The 20828-nt window shown below is 37.7% G+C and overlaps 1 protein-coding gene across 2 annotated transcripts in view; it reads left to right on the top strand.

The window, feature by feature from the left end:
- The window catches only part of NOX4 (NADPH oxidase 4), a 175551-nt gene extending 159078 nt beyond the window's left edge, over nucleotides 1–16473 (top strand). For both annotated transcript variants that reach the window (XM_068977093.1, XM_068977092.1), the window contains one exon: nucleotides 16353–16473. In XM_068977093.1, the coding sequence (XP_068833194.1) occupies nucleotides 16353–16473 (121 nt within the window). The remainder of the gene's footprint in view (nucleotides 1–16352) is intronic.
- Nucleotides 16474–20828: the final 4355 nt, after the last annotated feature.

Raw genomic sequence — 20828 nt, 5'->3', positions numbered from 1 at the left:
TCTGCTGGAATCTAAATATCATAGTTTCTCAATACCAACCTCATATATTTGTGCCTTTTGTAACTTTCACGGTTAGTTGGAAATTTATATCACTCTTTTGTCTACTGGAACTAGAACCTGAACTTGGGCCCTCTGTATTGGAAGGTTAATGTCTTAGCCATTGGACCACCAGGGAAGTCCCATCTAACCTACAGAATTTTACAAATTCAGTATAATTTTGCACTTTAATTAATCATACATTTGCTGGTAAACTGAACATACTTACACAAGAAGAATGTATATAAATTGAAGATTTAATTTTTAAAATTTCCTGTGACTCTAAGGAATCAGTGATCATTTTTTTTACAATTATTAATATATAGTTGATTAATTCATAATTTTGCAGGTATATTTTTATAAATATAAAAGGATATTTGATTTTAATTGAATGAGGCAGCCTGTTAGATGAAAAGTTTTTTTTTTTAAACCACAGTTTATAAATGTATGGATGAATATGGTGTATTGAAATAATCTCTGATTCGTCATGGTGTTTTGGCGTCACCTTCAGAGACTTTGTTTTAGGAATCATGGTTTGAAACCGCTTAAGCAAAATCTAAAAAGGAAAATAGTGACCCATGTAATTCAGCCTGCATCCATGTTTGAAAGCACTTCTGCATTTCCTTCCCTTCGTGAAATAACTGGGTTAAAGATGAAAGCATATTTAGAAAGCAGAGGTCCTTTGTAATATACAGGGTAATAGTTAAAGGTGAAGTATCAGATAAAGAAAAAAGTCAACTCGGTTTTGGTAATATTCTTTCTATTCTTTCTGCAACATCATCCACCTTAGATGAGATTATCTTCTCATACTCTCCTGAGTCTTCCCATGTAGCACAGACTCCTTCTTCCCTAATGACATTTCAGTTCACTTCAGTTTAATTGCTTAGTCATGTCCGACTCTTTGTGGACCCATGGACTGCATCATACCTGGCTTCCCTGTCCTTCACCAACTCCCGGAGCTTGCTCAAATTCATCCATTGAGTTGGCGGTGCCATCCAACCATCTCATTCTTTGTCATCCCCTTCTCCTCCTGCCTTCAATCTTTCCCAGCATCAGGGTCTTTGCTAATGAGTCAGCTCTTCGCATCAGGTGGCCCAAGTATTGGAGTTTCAGCTTCAGGATCAGTCCTTCCAATGAATATTCAGGACTGATTTCCTTTACGATTGATTGGTTTGATCCCCTTGCTGTCCAAAGGACTCTCAAGAGTCTTCTCCAACACCACAGTTCAAAAGCACCAATTCTTCGGTCCCCAGCTTTCTTTATGGTCCAACTCTCACATCCATACATAACTACGGGAAAAACTGTACCTTTGATTAGATGGACCTTTGTCGGCAAAATAATGTCTCTGCTTTTTAATATGCTGTCTAGGTTGGCCATAGCTTTTCTTTCAAGGAGCAAGCATCTTTCAATTTCATGACTGTAGTCACCATCTGCAGTGAATTTGGAGCCCAAGAAAATAAAGTCTGTCACTGTTTCCATTGTTTCCTCATCTATTTGCCATGAAGGGATGGGACTAGATGCCATGATCTTTGTTTTTCAGAATTTTGAGTTTTAAGCCAGGTCTTTCACTCTCCTCTTTCACTTTCATCCAGATGCTCTTTAGCTCCTCTTTGCTTTCTGCCATAAGGGTGGTGTCATCTGCATATCTGAGGCTATTGATATTTCTCCCGGCACTCTTGATTCCAGCTCGTGCTTCATCCAGCACGGCATTTCAAAAGATGTACTCTGCACTCCAGTACTCTTGCCTAGAAAATCCCATAGACGGAGGAGCTTGAGAGGCTGTAGTCCACGGGGTCATGAAGAATCGGACGCGGCTGAGCGGTTTCACCTTCACTTTCACTTTTCACTTTCACGCATTGTAAAAAGGAAATGGCAACCCACTCCAGTACTCTTGCCTGAAGAATCCCAGGCACAGGGGAACCTGGTGGGCTGCCTTCTATGGGGTCACACAAAGTCAGACACAACTGGAGCAACTTAGCAGCAGCAGCACTCTGCATATAAGTTAAATAAGAAAGGTGACAATATACAGCCTTAATGTACTCCTTCAGACAAGCATTCTTTTATTTTCATCAGTTCAGCTCAGTTCATTCGCTCAGTCGTGTCCGACTCTTTGCAACCCCATGAACTGCAGCATGCCAGGCCTCCCTATTCATCACCAACTCCCGGAGTTCACCCTAACTCTTGTCCATTGAGTAGGTGATGCCATCCAGCCATTTCATCCTCTGTCATCCCCTTCTCTTCCTGCCCCCAGTCCCTCCCAGCATTAGAGTCTTTTCCAATGAGTTAACTCTTCTCATGAGGTGGCCAAAGTATTGGAGTTTCAGCTTTAGCATCATTCCTTCCAAAGAACACCCAATACTGACCTCCTTTAGAATGGACTGGTTGGATCTCCTTGCAGTCCAAGGGACTCTCAAGAATCTTCTCCAACACCACAGTTCAAAAGCATCAATTCTTAGGTGCTCAGCTTTCTTCACAGTCCAACTTTCACATCCATACATGACCACTGGAAAAACCATAGCCTTGACTAGACAGACCTTTGTTGGCAAAGTAATGTCTCTGCTTTTGAATATGCTATCTAGGTTGGTCATAACTTTCCTTCCAAGGAGTAAGTGTCTTTTAATTTCATGGCTGCAGTCACCATCTGCAGTGATTTTGGAGCCCCAAAAAATAAAGTCTGACACTGTTTCCACTGTTTCCCCATCTATTTCCCATGAAGTGATGGGACCAGATGCCATGATCTTCGTTTTCTGAATGTTGAGCTTTAAGCCAACATTTTCACTCTCCTCTTACTTTCATCAAGAGGCTTTTTAGTTCCTCTTCACTTTCTGCCATAAGGGTGGTGTCATCTGCATATCTGAGGTGATTGATGTTTTTCCCAGCAATCTTGATTCGAGCTTGTGCTTCTTCCAGTCCAGCGTTTCTCATGATGTACTCTGCCTATAAGTTAAATAAGCAGGGTGACAATATACAGCCTTGACACACTCCTTTTCCTATTTGGAACCAGTCTGTTGTTCCATGTCCAGTTCTAACTGTTGCTTCCTGACCTGCATATAGGTTTCTCAAGAGGTAGGTCAGGTGGTCTGGTATTCCCTTCTCTTTCAGAATTTTCCGCAGTTTCTTGTGATCCACACAGTCAAAGGCTTTGGCATGGTCAATAAAGCAGAAATAGATGTTTTTCTGAAACTCTGTTGCTTTTTCCATGATCCAGGGGATCTTGGCAATTTGATCTCTGGTTCTGAAAACCTGGATAGTTTTTTTCTTTGTTTTGCTTCTTCAGCTCAATTCTAAACCCAAACCCCGAAACAGTAGATTGTCATTTGCAAGAAATTACACTGGGATTTTTCATTTCTTTGGTTAGTTCTCCAGAGTTCTGCTTTGTTACACTGTTCATATTCTGAGGGATTTTGTATGTTTGTTCTTCTGTTTGTTCATTTTCTTAAAAAAACAAAGCTGATTTAAGAAGAGCAAGTGTGTACCACACACTGTTGATGCAACAGTATGTATGCAACACTTTCACTTTGTGTTTTTGATTGGGGCAGGCACCTGAAATCATTGTTTTTTGAAAGATTTTTGGGTAGCATTACTAGGACAAGAACGGATCAACATGATAAGGGCTCATTAACTGGAAAAAGTTACTATTTAAATAGAAATCTCCATTTTAGATGTAAAATTTTGGTTCACTTCACTGACATAAATTCCTGAGAGTATATAAGGAAGTAAAAATAGAGAAGAGAGGCATAGAAATTTGCACAGATGTTTGAGAGTGGTCTCTTCCTTGTATGTCTTTTAAAAAATAATTTATTACACCTGAGATTCAGTTTCCTATTGTTTATAATAAAAATGTATGTCATATCTTAACTTAGTTGCATGTACACATCATGCAAAGGGGAAGATAAATAATTAACTTTATGTGACCTTTGGTTAGAGAAAACTCTTCTGTGGTTGGATGAAATGTCTGAGACGTATCTATATTTTACTACTTAATGGTATTTTGAAAACAAAACAAATTAAGTGTACCTAGGTTTGGTCTCTGACATTTGGTCCTGTGTCCCTGAGTCATGTCACTCAAACTTTCTGAATCTGTAATACAAAGAGTAAATAATCTCTAGGAGTAAATAAACTTTTATTATATGAGATCATATGCTTTAATAATGCATGGAAAAACAAGTGTTGGTATGATAGGAAAATGTTCACAAATATGTTGAACATTTATGGAACTAGTTGCCAACATCTGTCCCCAAACAACATTGTCTGCTGACACCTAAGTTTGTCTCTACCCATCTCTACAAAGTTTTTGTAGGTAAATCTCTAGATGGTTGTTGGATTGCAGTAACCTAGTGAAAATTTGTGCAAATGAATTACAAAGATAAATTGTAGATCTTGAAAAGGTGTAGGATGTCACTGTTAGTGAAAGTGACATGGGAAAACCCTTCAAATAACACAAAGATCTCCTAGATTTAAACTACTTAACAATTGGATGACAAATTTTTTTTAAAAAGTCATATATGGTGCTTTAAAAATAATGTTTCTGTTGTGAAGTATTTAAGATAAGCCCTTAGGAAATCTGCAAAATTTGAAAATCTAAATCTACATTTGCCTATGAAATCCAAGAAAGCAAATGGTATCTTCTCGTCATAATACAGTGTTGACAGAGACTGTATACAAATTGTATGCAAACAGAGACTGTCTCAAAAATGAGACAAAATGTCTCATTCCCTTTCTTCTTAATGACAACTACATAATTACTGTTTCTTCGATGATTATACTTTTTCAGTAGTACAGTTTTATTCATTTTAAGTAATTCATTGTGTCTAGCCCTGGTTTTAATAGTAACCTACATTTTATCAAGTGTAAGAATTTTCATACTTTTTAAATTATTTTCTTTCTTCTGCTCCTTTGGGTTTAATTAGCTCTTCTTTTACTAGTCACTTTAAGATGGAACCATAGCTCACTGATTTTAGATCTTTGTCTTTTTATAATAAAAATGTTTAGTACTATAAATTTCCCTCTAAACGTCACTTTAGCTACATACCACAAATTTTAATATGTTTTATTTTTATCTTTACATACATCAAAATGTTTCTAAAGTTTTCATGTGATTGCATTCTGTCCCACTGGTTATTTATTTTTTTTGAAATGCGTATTTGTTTGTTTATTTTTGTCTGTGCTGGGTCTTCCGCTGTGCGGGCTTGTCTCCAGGAGTCGTGTGTGGGTTTCTCTTTGCGGTGGCTTCTCTAGTTGCAAGCATGGGCTCTGGCGCGCTCAGGCTTCGGTTGTTTCGACACGTGGGCTCGGTAGTTCTGGCTCTGGATTAAAATATTGTTCATTTGTCCAACTTTATTGGGAAATAATTGACATACAGTTGTGAACAGTATAACAACTGAACATCTATCTGTTGCAAAATGACTACCAAAATAAAGTTGGTTAACATATCACCTCACATAATTACAAAGTTTGTGTTTGTCTGGCGAGAACTTTTAAGATCTGCTATCTTCCTAACTTTCAAACATGCAGTATAGTATTAGTAACTATAGTCACCATGCTGCCCAGTACATCTAGAACTTACTCCTCTTGTGGCAATGAGTTTGTAACCCTTTGTCTGTCTTCAGTCACCCCCAAACTCCCCCACCTGCCTCTGGCAACCTCCAACCCGCTTTCTATCAGTTTGGGTTTTTAGATTCAGCATATGAGTGAGATCATACAGTATTTGTCTTTCTTTGTCTGATTTGTTTTACTCATCATGATGCCCTCAAGTTTCATCCATACTGTTGCAAATAGTAAGATTTTCTTATTTTTTATAGCTGAGTTTTATTTCAGTGTGTGTGTTTCACATCACATCACAGTTTTCTTTGTTTATTCATCCATCTATGGACACTAAGGTTGTTTCCGTGTCTTGACTATTCTAGAAAATACTGCCATAAACATAGGGATGCAGATAACACTTCAATACAAGTGATTTCATTTTCTATGAGTATATGCCCAGTAGAGGGATTGTTGTATCATGTGACAGTTTTATTTTTAATTTTTTTGAGAAACCTCCAAATGATTTTCCACATGGGTTATATCAGTTTACATTCTCAGAAGTGTACAAGGATTTCCTTTTCTCCACATCCAGGCCAACATTTGCCTTTTGTGAAAATGTCTGTTCAGTTCTTCTACCTATTTTTAATTGTGTTATTTGTTTTTTGACATTTTATGAGCTGTTAGTATATTTTAAATATTGACCTTTTATCAGTCACATCATTTACAATTGTTTTCTCCCATTCAGTAGGCTGTCTTTTCATTTTGTCAACAGTATCCTTTGCTGTGCAGAAGTTTTAACTTTATATGGCCCCATTTATTTTTTTAGTTAATTTATTTTGATTGTAGGCTAATTACTTTACAATATTGTAGTGGTTTTTGCCATACATTGACATGAATCAGCCATGGGTGTACAAGTGTCCCTGTGTCCTGAACCCTCCACCCACCTCCCACCCCATCGCATCCCTCAGGGTCCTCCAAGTGCACCAGCCCTGCTGTCTCCTGCATGGAACCTGGCCTGGTGATCTGTTTCACATATGGTAACATACGTGTTTCAATGCTGTTCTCTCATCCCACCCTCACCTTCTCCCACAGAGTCCAAGAGTCTGTTCTTCATCTCTGTGTCTCTTTTCCTATCTCTCGTCGTCATTACCATCTTTCTAAATTGCACATATATGCGTTAATATATTGTATTTGGTGTTTTTCTTTGTGACTTACTTCACTCTGTATAATAGGCTCCAGTTTCATCCACCTCATTAGAACTGATTCAATTGCATTATTTTTAATAACTGAGTAATATTCCATTGTGTGTATGTACCACAGCTTTCTTATCCATTCATCTGCCAGTGGACATCTAGGTTGCTTCCATGTCCTGGCTATTGTAAACAGTGCTGCAATGAACATTGGGGGTACACGTGTCTCTTTCAATTTTGGTTTCCTCAGTGTGTATGCCCAGCAGTGGGATTGCTGGGTCATATGGAAGTTCTATTTCCAGTTGGTAAGGAATCTCCACACTGTTCTCCATAGTGGCTGAACTAGTTTGCATTCCCACCAACAGCGTAAGAGGGTTCCCTTTTCTCTACACCCTCTCCAGCATTTATTGTTTGTAGACTTTTTGATAGCAGCCCTTCTGACCAACATGAGATGGTACCTCATTGTGGTTTTGATTTGCATTTCTCTGATAATGAGTGATGTTGAGCATCTCTTCTTGTGTTTGTTAGTATATGGCCCCATTTATTTTCACTTTTGTTTCCTTTGCCTTAGGATACAGATCCAAAAACATGTTACTGTGATTTATATCAAAGAATGTACTGCCTATTTTTTCTAGGAGTTTTATGGTTTCCAGTCTTATATTTAGGTCTTTCATCTGAGATGATTTTTGTGTATGGTTTGAGAAGTGGCTCTAATTTCATTCTTTTTATATGTAACTGAACAGTTTTCCAAACACCACAAACCAAATTCGGCAATACATTAAAAGGAGTATACCCCATCACCAAGAGGGATTTATCTGAGGGATACAAGGATGGTTCAGTAACTTTATGTCTTGTATGGTTGGTATATCATAAACCAATGTGAAACTACATTAGAAAATACAGAATAAAAATCATATCATCATCTCAATAGATGCAGAAAAACCTTTTGACAAAATTCAGCATCATTCAGTGAATTCAGTATCATTCAACTTACTCTTCAAAGGATAAAATCTCTTCAAAAAGTGGATAAAGAGGGAACATAATTCAGCATACTAACCCTATATGATAAGCCTGCAGCTAATGTCTTACTCAGTGGTGAAAAGCTGAAAGTATTTCCTCTTATTGGATTATGATTATGATTATTTATTTTTTGCTAGTAAATTATATTAATTTCTTCTATATTTTATATAGTTATATTTATATTAATTTCTTCTATATTTTATATATATAGACATGGAGTTTGGAAATATGTTCTCCCATTCCCTACCTTGCCTTTCCATTTTGTTGGTCATTTGTTTTACTGTGCAGAAGCTTTTTAATTTTATATAATCCCACTTGTTTATTTTTGGCTTTGTTGCTTGTATTTTTCTTGTCAGTTTCACCAGAAATTATTTGGTGTCAGAAATTATTGCCAATACCCCTGTCAATGAGTTTTTCCGCTGTGTTCCTTCAAACATTTAATGGTTTAAGGTCTTGATGAAAGTGAAAGAGGAGAGTGAAAAAGTTGGCTTAAAACTCAACTTTCAGAAAACTAAGATCATGGCATCCGGTCCCATCACTTCATGGTAAATAGATGGGGAAGCAGTGAAAACAGTGACAGACTTTATTTTGGGGGGCTCCAGAATCACTGCAGCCATGAAATTAAAAGACACTTGCTCCTTGAAAGAAAAGCTATGACCAACCTAAACAGGATATTAAAAAGCAGAGACATCACTTCACCAACATATGGTTTTTCCAGTAGTCATGTATGGATGTGAGAGTAGTACTATAAAGAAAGCTGAGCACCAAAGAACTGATACTTTTGAACTGTGGTGTTGGAGAAGACTCTTGAGAATAACTTGGACCGCAAGGAGATCCAACCTGTCAATCGTAAAGGAAATCAGTCCTGAATATTCATTGGAAGGACTGATGCTAAAGCTGAAACTCCAATACTTTGGCCACCTGGTCAGCTTCAAAGAGCTGACTCATTGGAAAAGACCCTGATGCTGGGAAAGATTAAAGGCAAGAGGAGAAGGGGACAATAGAGGATGAGATGCTTGGATGGCATCACTGACCTGATGGACATGTGTTTGAGTAGGCTCTGGGAGTTGCTGATGGACAGGGAGGCCTGGCGTGCTGCAGTCCATGGGGTCACAGAGTCGGACAAGACTGAGTGACTGAACTGAAGGTCCTGGAGTCAAGTCTTTGATTTCTTGAGAGTTAATTTTTGGGGTAGTATGAAATAGAGTGAAATTCTTTTACATGTGAATATCCAGTCTTCCCAACACTGTGTATTGAAGAGACTCTCTTTTCCTCTTTGAGTATTCTGGCTTCCATGAATTAAGTTACAGTCAGCACTTCCAAGGTAGCTCAGCTTGTAAAGAATCCGCCTGCAATGCAGGAGACCTGGCTTCAGTTCCTGGGTTGAGAAGATCCCCTGGAGAAGGGAACGGCTACCCACTCCAGTATTCTGGCCTGGAGAGTTCCATGGACTGTATAGCCCACGGGGTCGCGAAGAGTGGGACATGACTGAGCAACTTTTACTTTCCAACAGTTTACCTTTGCTTTCTATTTATCTTGTTTGTTCTTTCCTCCTTTCTTTACTTTCTTTTCAATTTAGTGCTTTTTTATGATTCCATTGTTTTCTCCTGTAGTGGCACACTAGCCTTACTTCCTGTTTGACTTTAGTTACTTTCTTAAGGAATTTTTTCCCAAGTTGCAATCCTTGAACTAACATAACTTGGAAACTTGTTGGAAAAACAAATTCTTAGAACTGTATCCAAGATCTGCTGAATCAGAGCATCTAGGAATAGATGCTCTTGCTATCTGTGGTCTGTGAAATATCTTAGGTGATGCTAATGAAGTTGAGATTGGAGAAACATTTCTGCAGCTTTATATTGTATAGCATTAGCCTCAGTTCAGTTCAGTCACTCAGTCGTGTCAGACTCTTTGCGACCGCATGAATCGCAGCATGCCAGGCCTCCTTGTCCATCACCAATTCCCAGAGTTCACTCAGACTCATGTCCATCGAGTCAGTGATGCCATCCAGCCATCTCATCCTCTGTCGGCCCCTTCTTCTCCTGCCGCCAGTCCCTCCCAGCATTTGAGTCTTTTCCAATGAGTCAACTCTTCACATGAGGTGGCCAAAGTATTGGAGTTTCAGCTTTAGCATCATTCCTTCCCAAGAAATCCCAGGGCTAATCTCCTTCAGAATGGACTGGTTGGATTTCCTTGCAGTCCAAGGGACTCTCAAGAGTCTTCTCCAACACCACAGTTCAAAAGCATCAATTCTTTGGTGCTCAACCTTCTTCACAGCCCAACTCTCACCCATACATAACCATAGCCTTGACTAGACAGATCTTAGTCGGCAAAGTAATATCTCTGCTTTTGAATATACTATCTAGGTTGGTCATAACTTTTCTTCCAAGGAGTAAGTGTCTTTTAATTTCATGGCTGCAATCACCATCTGCACTGATTTTGGAGACCAGAAAAATAAAGTCTGACACTGTTTCCACTGTTTCCCCATCTATTTCCCATGAAGTGATGGGACCAGATGCCATGATCTTTGTTTTCTGAATGTTGAGCTTTAAGCCAACTTTTTCGCTCTCCACTTTCACTTTCACCAAGAGGCTTTTTAGTTCCTCTTCACTTTCTGCCATAAGGGTGGTGTCATCTGCATATCTGAGGTGATTGATATTTCTCCCGGCAATCTTGATTCCAGCTTGTGTTTCTTCCAGTCCAGCATTTCTCATGATATACTCTGCATATAAGTTAAATAAGCAGGGAGACAATATACAGCCTTAACATACTCCTTTTCCTATTTGGAACCAGTCTGTTGTTCCATGTCCAGTTCTAACTGTTGCTTCCTGACCTGCAGACAGATTTCTCAAGAGGCAGGTCAGGTGGTCTGGTATTCCCATCTCTTGAAGAATTTTCCACATTTCGTTGTGATCCACACAGTCAAAGGCTTTGGCATAGTCAATAAAGCAGAAATATATGTTTTTTTGGAACTCTCTTGCTTTTTCCATGATCCAGCGGATGTTGGCAATTTGATCTCTGGTTCCTCTGCCTTTTCTAAAACCAGCTTGAACATCAGGAAGTTCATGGTTCACGTACTGCTGAAGCCTGGCTTGGAGAATTTTGAGCATTACTTTACTAGCATGTGAGAAGAGTGCAATTGTGCGGTAGTTTGAGCATTCTTTGGCATTGGAATGAAAACTGACCTTTTCCAGTCCTGTGGCCACTGCTGAGTTTTCCAAATTTGCTGGCATTACCACAGTGTATTTTAAACAATATTATCCCACCTCATGTACTTCCATCCCTCTACATCTCTTTGGCTTTTGTTCTTATTCATCTTTCTTCTACATATACTATAATTGCCATAATTTATTACTAATTTTGTTTTAAATATCAATTATATGTTAAAGAGATTAAAAATTAGGCAAAATATTCAGTATGCTTATTTACAGATTCACTATTTATGGTGTCCTTCTTAGCTTTGGGTAGATTTACATTTTTTTTTCTAGCTGCATACAAATTTTTTTATTTCATGATATATTTACTCTAAAATATCATACCTACAATTTTTTATTACAATTCAGTTTTTAAATTTATTTTTATTGGAGTGTAGTTGATTTACAATGTTGTGTTACTTTCTGCTATAGATTTACATTTCTATCTGATTTCTGATGAATTCCATTTATATACCTTAAAGTGCTGGTTCATTGATAAATTCCCTCACCTCCTGTTAGAAAAGTTTGTATTCTATCTTTAATTATGAAAATTACAATATTTTTGTTTGGTATAGAATTTCCTTGAGATAGAATAGTTGACCTTATTTGTTGCCTCTGACTTAGTTTGTGACAAGAAGTCCATCTTTCATCTCCTTCACCTTCTACTTATTATTTGCATATGTGTCTCCACCCCTACCCCTGCCAGCTGCTTTTGTGTTGTTCTCTTTGTAACTGATTTTCAGAGTTTCGTTTGTTGCCTATAATGTTATATGTATGTGCATGTGTGTGTGTGGATATCCTCCTTAGGGTTCATTAGATCTTTGGATTTGTTTGTTTTATCAAATTTGCAAAAATTTTGGCAATTATTTCTTCATTTTTTTTCTTTCCTTTCTGTCTTACTTGTCTTGAGACTATGATAACATATATGAAAGATTGCCTGGTATTGTCCCTTTTGACCTTGAGGCTCCATTTACTTTTCTGCCCAATTTTTGTTCTTTCTGTGCATCCATTTGGATAGATTCTGCTGCTATATCTTCAAGTTTGCTTATCTTTTCTTCTTCAGTGCATATTCTTCTGTTAACCCATTAGTTAACCCATAGTATATTTATCGTTTTAAATTTACATTTAATCTCTAGCAATTCCATTTAGGCCTTTAAAAAATCTTTTTCCTTTCTCATCAAGCTGATGCTTAACCTTAAACATATGAAGCATGTTTCTCATCACTGTTTCAATGACTGTATCTGGTAATTCCGTCATTTCTGTCATTTTTGTCCTGATCATTTTTGACTGATCTTTTCTTCTTTATTAGTTTGCTAGGCTTTCCATAATAAAATTCCACAGGATTGATGAATTAAATGAGTTTACTTTCTCACCATTCTGGGGACTGAAATTTAAGGTGATAGCAGGGAACAGTGACAGACTTTATTTTCTTGAGCTCCAAAATCACTGCAGACGAGAAATTAACAGACGTTTGCTCTTTGAAAGAAAAGCTATGAGAAACACAGCATGTTAAAAAGCAGAACATTGCTTTGCCAACAAAGGTCCGTATAGTCAAAGCTATGGTTTTTCCAGTAGTCATGTATGGATGTGAGAGCTGGACCATAAAGAAGGCTGAGCACCAAAGAATCAATGCTTTGAATTGTGGTGTTGGAGAAGACTCTTGAGAGTCCCTTGGACTGCAAGGAGATCAAACCAGTCCATCGTAAAGGAAATCAGTCCTGAATATTCATTGGAAGGACTGATGCTGAAGCTAAAGCTTCAGTTCTTTGGCCTCCCAATGCGAAGAGCTGACTCATTGGAAAAGACCCTGATACTGGGAAAGATTGAAGGCAGAAGGAGAAGGGGACAATGGAGGATGAGATGGTTGGATGGCATCATTGACTCAATGGATGTGAGTTTCGGCAGGCTCCAGGAGATGGTGAGGGACAGGGAGGCCTGGCGTGCTGCAGTACATGGAATCCCAAAGAGTCAGACATGACTAAGCAACTGAACAACAAAAACAAAGGTTGATTTTCTCTGAGACCCTCCTTGCGTTGCAGAAGACCACCCTTTTGCTGTCTCTTCACGTGGTCCTTCTTTTATCTGTGTATGTGCATCTCTAGTGTATCTTTAATACCTTCTCTCAAAAGGACCCTACTCAGATTGCAATAAGGTTCGCCCTAATAACATCATTCTAGCTTAATGATGTCTTTAAAGGCCCTATGTCCCAGTATAGCCACATTCTGCGGTAGTAAGGGTTAGAGTTTCAACCTGTGAATTTGGGGAAGGGGGCAAGATTCAACCCCTAACACTTTTAGTTACAAATCATAATTTCTTGCTATATACATTCCTGGTAATTTTTTGATTTGGGTGAAATGACTCACGCACTGGAATCAGGATTGCAGAGAGAAATATCAACAACCGCAGATATGCAGATGATATCACTCTAATGGCAGACAGCAAAGAGGAACTTAACAGCCTCTTGATGAGTGTGAAAGAGGAGAGTGAAAGAGCTGGCTTAAAACTCAACATTCAAAAAATGAAGATCATGGCCTCCAGTCCCATCACTTTATGGCAAAGAGGTGGGGAAAAACTAGACAATGACAGATTTTATTTTCTTGGGCTCCAGAATCACCACAGATGGTGACTGCAGCCAAGAAATTAAAAGACACTTGCTCCTTAGAAGAAAAGCAATAGCAAACCTAAACGGTGTATTAAAAAGCAGAGACATTACTTTGCCTACAAAGGTCCGTACAGTCAAAGCTGTTTTTTCCAGTAGTCGTGTATGGATATGAGATCTGAACAATAAAAAAAAAAAAGCTGAGTACTGAAGAATTTATGCTCAAACTGTGGTGCTGGAGAACACTCTTGAGAGTCCCTTGACTAGCAAGGAGATCAAACCATTCAGTCCTAAAGGAAACCAACCCTGAATCGTCATTGGAAAGACTATTGCTGAAGTTGAAGCTCCAAATCTTTGGCCACATGATGCAAAGAGCCAGCTCACTGGAAAAGACCCTTATGCTAGGAAAGATTGAGGCAAAGGGGAGAAGGAGGCAACAGTGGATGAGATGGTTCAATGTCATCACTGACTCAATGGACATGAGTTTAAACAAACTGTGAGATAATGAAGGACAGGGAAGCCTGGTATACTGCAGTTAATGGGGTCACAAAGAACAGGGCACAACTGAGTGACTCAATGACAGCAACAATTTTGTACTTTTAGATGTCTAATTCCAAAATTTATTTATTCTTTTCAATACTGTTGCACTTGTTTCTGGCATACAGTTTGTTACTTGGGTTCAGTTTGATCTTTCCAGAGCTTGCTTTTAAGCTATGTTGGTAATGTCAGGAAGATCCCCTGGAGGAGAAAATGGCAACCCACTCTAGTACTCTTGCCTGGTAAATCCACTGGACAGAGGAGCATCATGACTACAGTCCATTGTGTTGCAGAGTTGGATGCAACTGAGCACACTTTGCACACAGTGTATGAGTCCAGGGCACCCTGCAGTCTAAGGCTAAAAGTCAGGTGAGTAAGTGAAGTCGCTCAGTCATGTCTGACTCTTTGCGACCCCATGGACTGTAGCCTATGAGGCTGCTCCGTCCATGGGATTCTTCAGGCAAGAACACTGCAGTGGGTTGCCATTTCCTTCTCCAGAGGATCTTCCCGACCCAGGGATCAAACCCGGGTCTCCTGCATTGCAGGCAGATGGTTTACCCTCTGAGCCACCAGGGAGGCCTAGTCTAAGGCTAATTTTAGCAAATCCTGGCTACCCTTTGCAAATAAGGTAATACCTTTTAAAGTCTCCTATCCATTGCCAATATACCATATATGTAGGTATTTCCATTTTAGCTTGTGGTAATATGAATTGTTGACAACCTTGTATAAACTGAGTATTTTTTGGCCGGCTTCTTCCTAGTAGTTCTTTACTCAGCTTCACAAGGAGATTAGCACTCAGCCAAAGACTTGAAGATACTTCACTGCAGATCTCCAGAGCTTCTTTCTTTTGATACCGCCTCACTTTCCATATAGCTACTTTAGTCTTCATGAACTCCATTCCTTTCTCTTTAACTCAGTAAGACCACCAGTCTCTGCATGAATTTCCCTCTTATAAGATGCAGCGTCTTTTTTTAATCATTTGTTACATTATTTTTAAATTTTCTTTTTAATTGGAGGATAATTGCTTTACAATGTTGTGGTGATATCTGCTGTACATCAATGCAAATCAGTAATAATTATGTATATATCCTTGCCCTCTTGAGCTTCCCCCCTTCCACCCCTCTTGTGCTTCATCTTTTAAATCGCCTTCAGGCAACAAGTAGAGACAATTTTTGTGCTCACCTCATTTTTTTAATTTTTCTTAGGGATGAACAGTTCTGTGCTGCCTATTGGCCAGTATCTGGACATAATCATTTTATATATTCTTTGTTTTGTCCTATTTTTTAAATGCAAGAGGGTAAATCTAGTCCCTATTACTCCATCATGGGTGCAAGTAGAAATTTATTTTGTGGTTCTTTGTTTCATTTTTCAAGGTTAAAAGTTTTCAATAAACTTATATTTTCAGTATTTATTATAAATTTAGGTACCCATTTAAATGGATTATCTTTCTGTCCAGTGACAATTATTCTCAGATAATGAATACATACTGTATTTATCCAAGCTGTGATTAGAATTGTTAATCATTTTGATATCCTAGGAAGAATTCAATACATATCAACAAACTTTGAAGGAAATCAATGTGAAATAGTAGTCATTTCATAAAATGGATTTAGTCTATTTGTTAGGAATATGTATAATTTGTCTACTAAAATGTTGGTGAATAATAAAACCTGCTTGGCATTTGTTACAATTATTGTGGAACATAAATAAAAGAAAACATATCCAGATTAATATTCTTAGTGTTTTAATGTGGACATAAATTAGTCACTTAAGATTATTCTTCCAAATTTGTAATAGCGTCCTTGTCTTTTGTCTTATTCACCACGTCTGGTGAAAATCCATGAGATCTTTAGAGAAAAAAATTGTCTGTAAAGCATCAAGTATGAGAACTGATATGGCCCAGGGTGGATGGGAATCTGTTCATATGTCACATGTGAGGCAGTTGGCATCTATCAGCTGCTGCTCCCGACTTGATTTCTGCTCTCATCAGTGACATGCAGACTGCTCATGATAACTAACAAATATGTGTTATATTTTTTGAACTATCTTGATTTCTAGCATAAAAAGCATGAGGTAAATAAAATATCCTCTCTTACATTTGGTAATACAGTGGTTGAAAAACTATTTGTATACAAAGATGTATACATTAAGAAATTAACTTTATTAACACTTTAAACACACTACTGAAACATACTTCTTGTCATGTTCTGCCTAATTTTCCATCTGATCTTCCATTTTCTCTCTTTATCTTTCCAGGAAAACAGTTGGGGTTTTTTGCTGTGGACCCAATTCGATTTCTAAGATTCTTCATAAGCTGAGTAATCGAAACAATTCCTATGGGACAAGATTTGAGTACAATAAAGAATCTTTCAGTTGAAAACCTCTGAGATGAACAAGGACTCTAAAGAAGGAATGAGTGCAATTTCTAAGGCTTTGAAATGCAGCTGAATCAAACAGCTGTGTCATGCCAAACAGTAGCAAGGTTTTCTTATTTATGATTATTTAAAATGGAAATGCAGAGAGAATGTGGCAGGATGACAGGTCACATTACACATTTAATCTGGAAACCAAAGAGGCCCTGAAGGATATCTGATGTGATTATTCACTTTTCACTGCTCAGATTAAAAGAAAACTATTAGGTGCACACTGTTGATTTTTATGGCAGATTCAAGAACTCCCTAGCGAGGAGTTGCACTTGCTCATTGTGAGGCTGATAGCCTTGGTTCTCTTTTAAATTGTTTTTGGTTGAACAAATGCAAGATTGAACAAAATTAAAAATGCATTGAAACTCAGATTACATTTTCTACATGAGTATAAACAGAGAAGCATTGATTTAGCAAAGCTCCAGGCCAATATACTAGGTGTCTGAAAATACAGCACAGGATTCTGAGTTGATACGGGTACTCTGTGCCGCTTGCTCACTACTGATGCTAATACCTCTACTTGATATCTGTAGGCTTTATGCTCATTGAACCTTTTGCAGATGCTGATATAATATCTATTGATTTTTTTTTTTATATTTTTCTTTCATCTTTGTTCCTTTGTCTGGGGAAATCTGCCTTCCTTTGGCATGTGTTAGACACGATGATTTAATCACTCCTTTCCATTCCCAATTTATTTAATCTATTACTATTTCATTTTAATGAGGAAATGTCATTAATGTAAATTATAAAGGGTCATACAGACAGATAATTTTATTTTCCCTTTTCAGCATTTTGACCTCCATTATTATTTCCTTTTTTCCCCAGTGTAGTTTATCTTTAGGTTTTAGTTTCTTAGTCTGCATTTTGAAGACTAAGAGTATTGTGGGTATTTTGTCTTCCAGTGGTCACTGAGATATAAATTCTTTCTCTGTTTTTCACCCATTGGTTTATAATGGAGACAAAGTGTGGTCACCTCCTTGAATAGGAAACCTGTATTTTACTCTTTATACAAGAGGAAATACTTAATTAGTTATGGAAATTTAAGTTCTGAATCAAGAATATTAGTGATTCACTGTCTGGCATTCTGGGTCTTGATAAAGAATTACTGAGTTTAAAGTCACTGTAGGGACTATGCTGTGTGATCCTATCAGCTTATGCTCCCTGCCCATTATATTCTCAGCTCAGAAAATATATTTCACTACCTTAAGAATTAAGGCATTTTTACAATTTAGTGATTTTCTTTTGTAGACTTGCTATCAAATATAGCACATTGCTGAAATCAGCAACATAGCTTGTGTTGCCTTTGTTAAAATTTTGCATGATATAACATAACATGATGGATTCTACTGTCATCCTTTTGCTCTGACTCACCAATAGCAATCAAGCATGCTAAACCATCTAGCATTAAATGCCCATAAACATATTACAGCTATTTCTTCCTCTCCTTGGAACTCTTTCTTGTTCTCTCTGGAAGGAAAGTGAGTCAGAAAAAGATATGGGAAATGTGCAATGTTCCTGCAGATTTAGCTCTGAAGGCATATTTAATAACCAGTACATCTTGGCAACACTTTCTAAAATAAAAATAATTTTCATAAAAACACATAACAGGAAAAAACTGGTAAAAAGAAATGAGTTAGTACAGGCTTATATGCAATATTCTTTACTAATTATAATTTATTTATGTGATTATGTTAATAAATCTCATTTCAGTAAAACTGGCAGAAGAAAAGTGATCTTTCCAAGTAGGTCTGCAATACTAAATGAAACTCTTTGCCTATTTTATTTAAATTCCAGTGGATGTTCAAACACTGAGTGTTAGACATAGGTAATTTTTGCTTCTGTAAGTAGGAATGAAACTAGGACTTCGTCCTGTGTGTATGAGAGCTTTGTTTTGTTTTGAGGAATTCTTTCTCTGGGGCTAATTCTTATCAGACTGATCTTTAAAAAGTAATTTTAATGACAATAAATGTTAAAATTGAAATGGTATCCTTGAAATCTCTGTAAGCTTCCTTTAGTTTTGCGAAAGATAAAGCAGGCAGAATTTTTTCAGGAGACAGCACAAAGTTGAGTGTGCAGCAGTGTAACCTTAGGCATTTCAGTTCTGGGGCTGTTAATGTCCCTGGCTAATGGTGTGACTACGGAAAATTGCTCTTCACTCTGGGATGAAGATTTCTCATTTGGACCAGACCTGTAGTTATTAGTCTTTTTAGTAATGTATATTTTTGAGAACTTGATTAAAATGGATATTATGACACACCTACAAAATATTACATTTAATTTTGGTGGGCCCACAATCTCCAAAAGCAGGGACTCCTTTTTGAGAACCTCTGAACAAAATACGGGTTTCCCAGGGGGTGCAGTGGGTTAGAATCCACCTGCAATGCAGGGAACACAGGAGACACAGAAGACACAACTTTGATCCCTGGGTCAGGAAGATCCCCTGGAGGAGATCATGGCAACCCAGTCCAGTATTCTCAGCTGGAGAAGGCTGTGAAAGAGGAGCCTGGTGGGCTACAGTCCCCAGGGTAGCAAAAAGTAGGACATGACTGAGCTACTGAGCAAACACACACACAAACAGAAGAATCATTTATATATATATATATATATTTTAACCTATACCTTTCAGTTCTCTAATTTTTTTAGGGGAAACTATCATTTTTTTTATAGGATTTTTCTAAGAAATGAGCTATGTAGACAAAGTAAAGGAAATTCTCTTTATATTCCCCCAGACCAAGAATCCATTGGAATTTTCCATTCCATTTTTAATCTTTTTTTGGATCTCCTGTTTTGTGTAAGGGAATGCTATGATTTTTACATATCAATTATTTTATAATACTAAACTCAGATTCACACACATACACACAGACCCCACTCACATATATTTAGAGCTTGCTGTTTTTGTCTTTTGGGGTGTTTTTTCATTTTGTCTTTATTTGTTTTTTTTTAATTCAAGTTAAAGTTTAGATGATTGATAGTTTTGTTGTTTTTTTTTTTAATTTAGTGACTTTAAAACACCATTCAGGCATTGTGATAGTATAAACACTTAAAACAAAGAAATAAAGCAATGTAAACAAAGCATAGGCTGAATTGATTTAGTCAATGTATTTGTGTTACTCATAACCCCCCAAATCAGAGTTTGTTTGAAGCATTAACAGCAGGTAATGGATTTAAATTATAAGTCATCATTAAAGAAGCTTGCTGGAAGCAAATGGGCCAGAATTGTCATCAATAGATCAAGTTGATGATAAAGAATATTTATTATATTAATAAGAAAATTTTAAGTAAAAAATTGTGTTTCTTTTCTTTAAGGATGGTAAACTCAGTGGAACAGTGATTTTTCTAAACACCCCATGAGACACATTTGAAAGTGCTTCTCCAATAAGCAGATTCCTTTTCTTGCGTTATCCAGGATACTTTAATATATTATAGAAATATAAAGTGATGAGGTGGTTGGATGGCATCACTGACTCAATGGACATGAGTTTGAGCAAACTCTGGGAGAGAGTGAAGGACAGGGAAGCCTGGCATGCTGCAGTTCATGGGGTCACAAAAAGTCAGACATGACTGAGCAACTGAACAACAACAAAGTGCTGAAGTTGGAACTACTCTGATTGTGCAGTTGAAGAATCTGAGGCCCAAAGGGAGATGAAAACTTGCTTCGAGTCATTCATTGAGTTTGTCACAGACTAAACTTTAGTCATCACTGCTACTGAAAACAGAGAAGGCGGTGGCACGCCACTCCAGTACTCTTGCCTGGAAAATGCCATGGACAGAGGAGCCTGGTAGGCTGCAGTCCATGAGGTCGCTAAGAGTTGGGCGCGACTGAGTGACTTCACTTTCACTTTTCACTTTCATGCATTGGACAAGGAAATGGCAACCCACTCCAGTGTTCTTGCCTGGAGAATCCCAGGGACGCGGGAGCCTGGTGGGCTGCCGTCTATGGGGTTGCACAGAGTCGGACACGACTGAAGTGACTTAGCAGCAGCAGCAGCTACTGAAAGGGGCTTTCCCCCTTCGTGTGACAAATACATCTAATGAGTCACATCTGTTGGCTTGAACCTCCCTGTAAACTCTATTTAGTGCTAGGTGGAAAATAATGTATGAGTGTTAATTCCACATTCAGGTACAGAAAATCAGTCTTTCCCCCTATGTCTTTTCTAATTTCTTACTTAGTCTCATATGTTTTGCTGATTAGAACCTATTTCCAGATAACAGTTTTAAAATGTGTCAGTGGTGCTAAAGGGATTTTGTTTTCCAGGAGTTTATAATGGAAAAATACATAGCAGCATAGTTTCTAGGAAATGCTAAT

The sequence above is a fragment of the Capricornis sumatraensis genome, chromosome 8 (genome assembly GCF_032405125.1).
Source record: "Capricornis sumatraensis isolate serow.1 chromosome 8, serow.2, whole genome shotgun sequence".
In the NCBI taxonomy this organism is placed as follows: domain Eukaryota; kingdom Metazoa; phylum Chordata; class Mammalia; order Artiodactyla; family Bovidae; genus Capricornis; species Capricornis sumatraensis.
The sequence above is the reverse complement of the archived record's forward strand: the minus strand, read 5'-3'. Positions and strand labels throughout refer to the sequence as shown.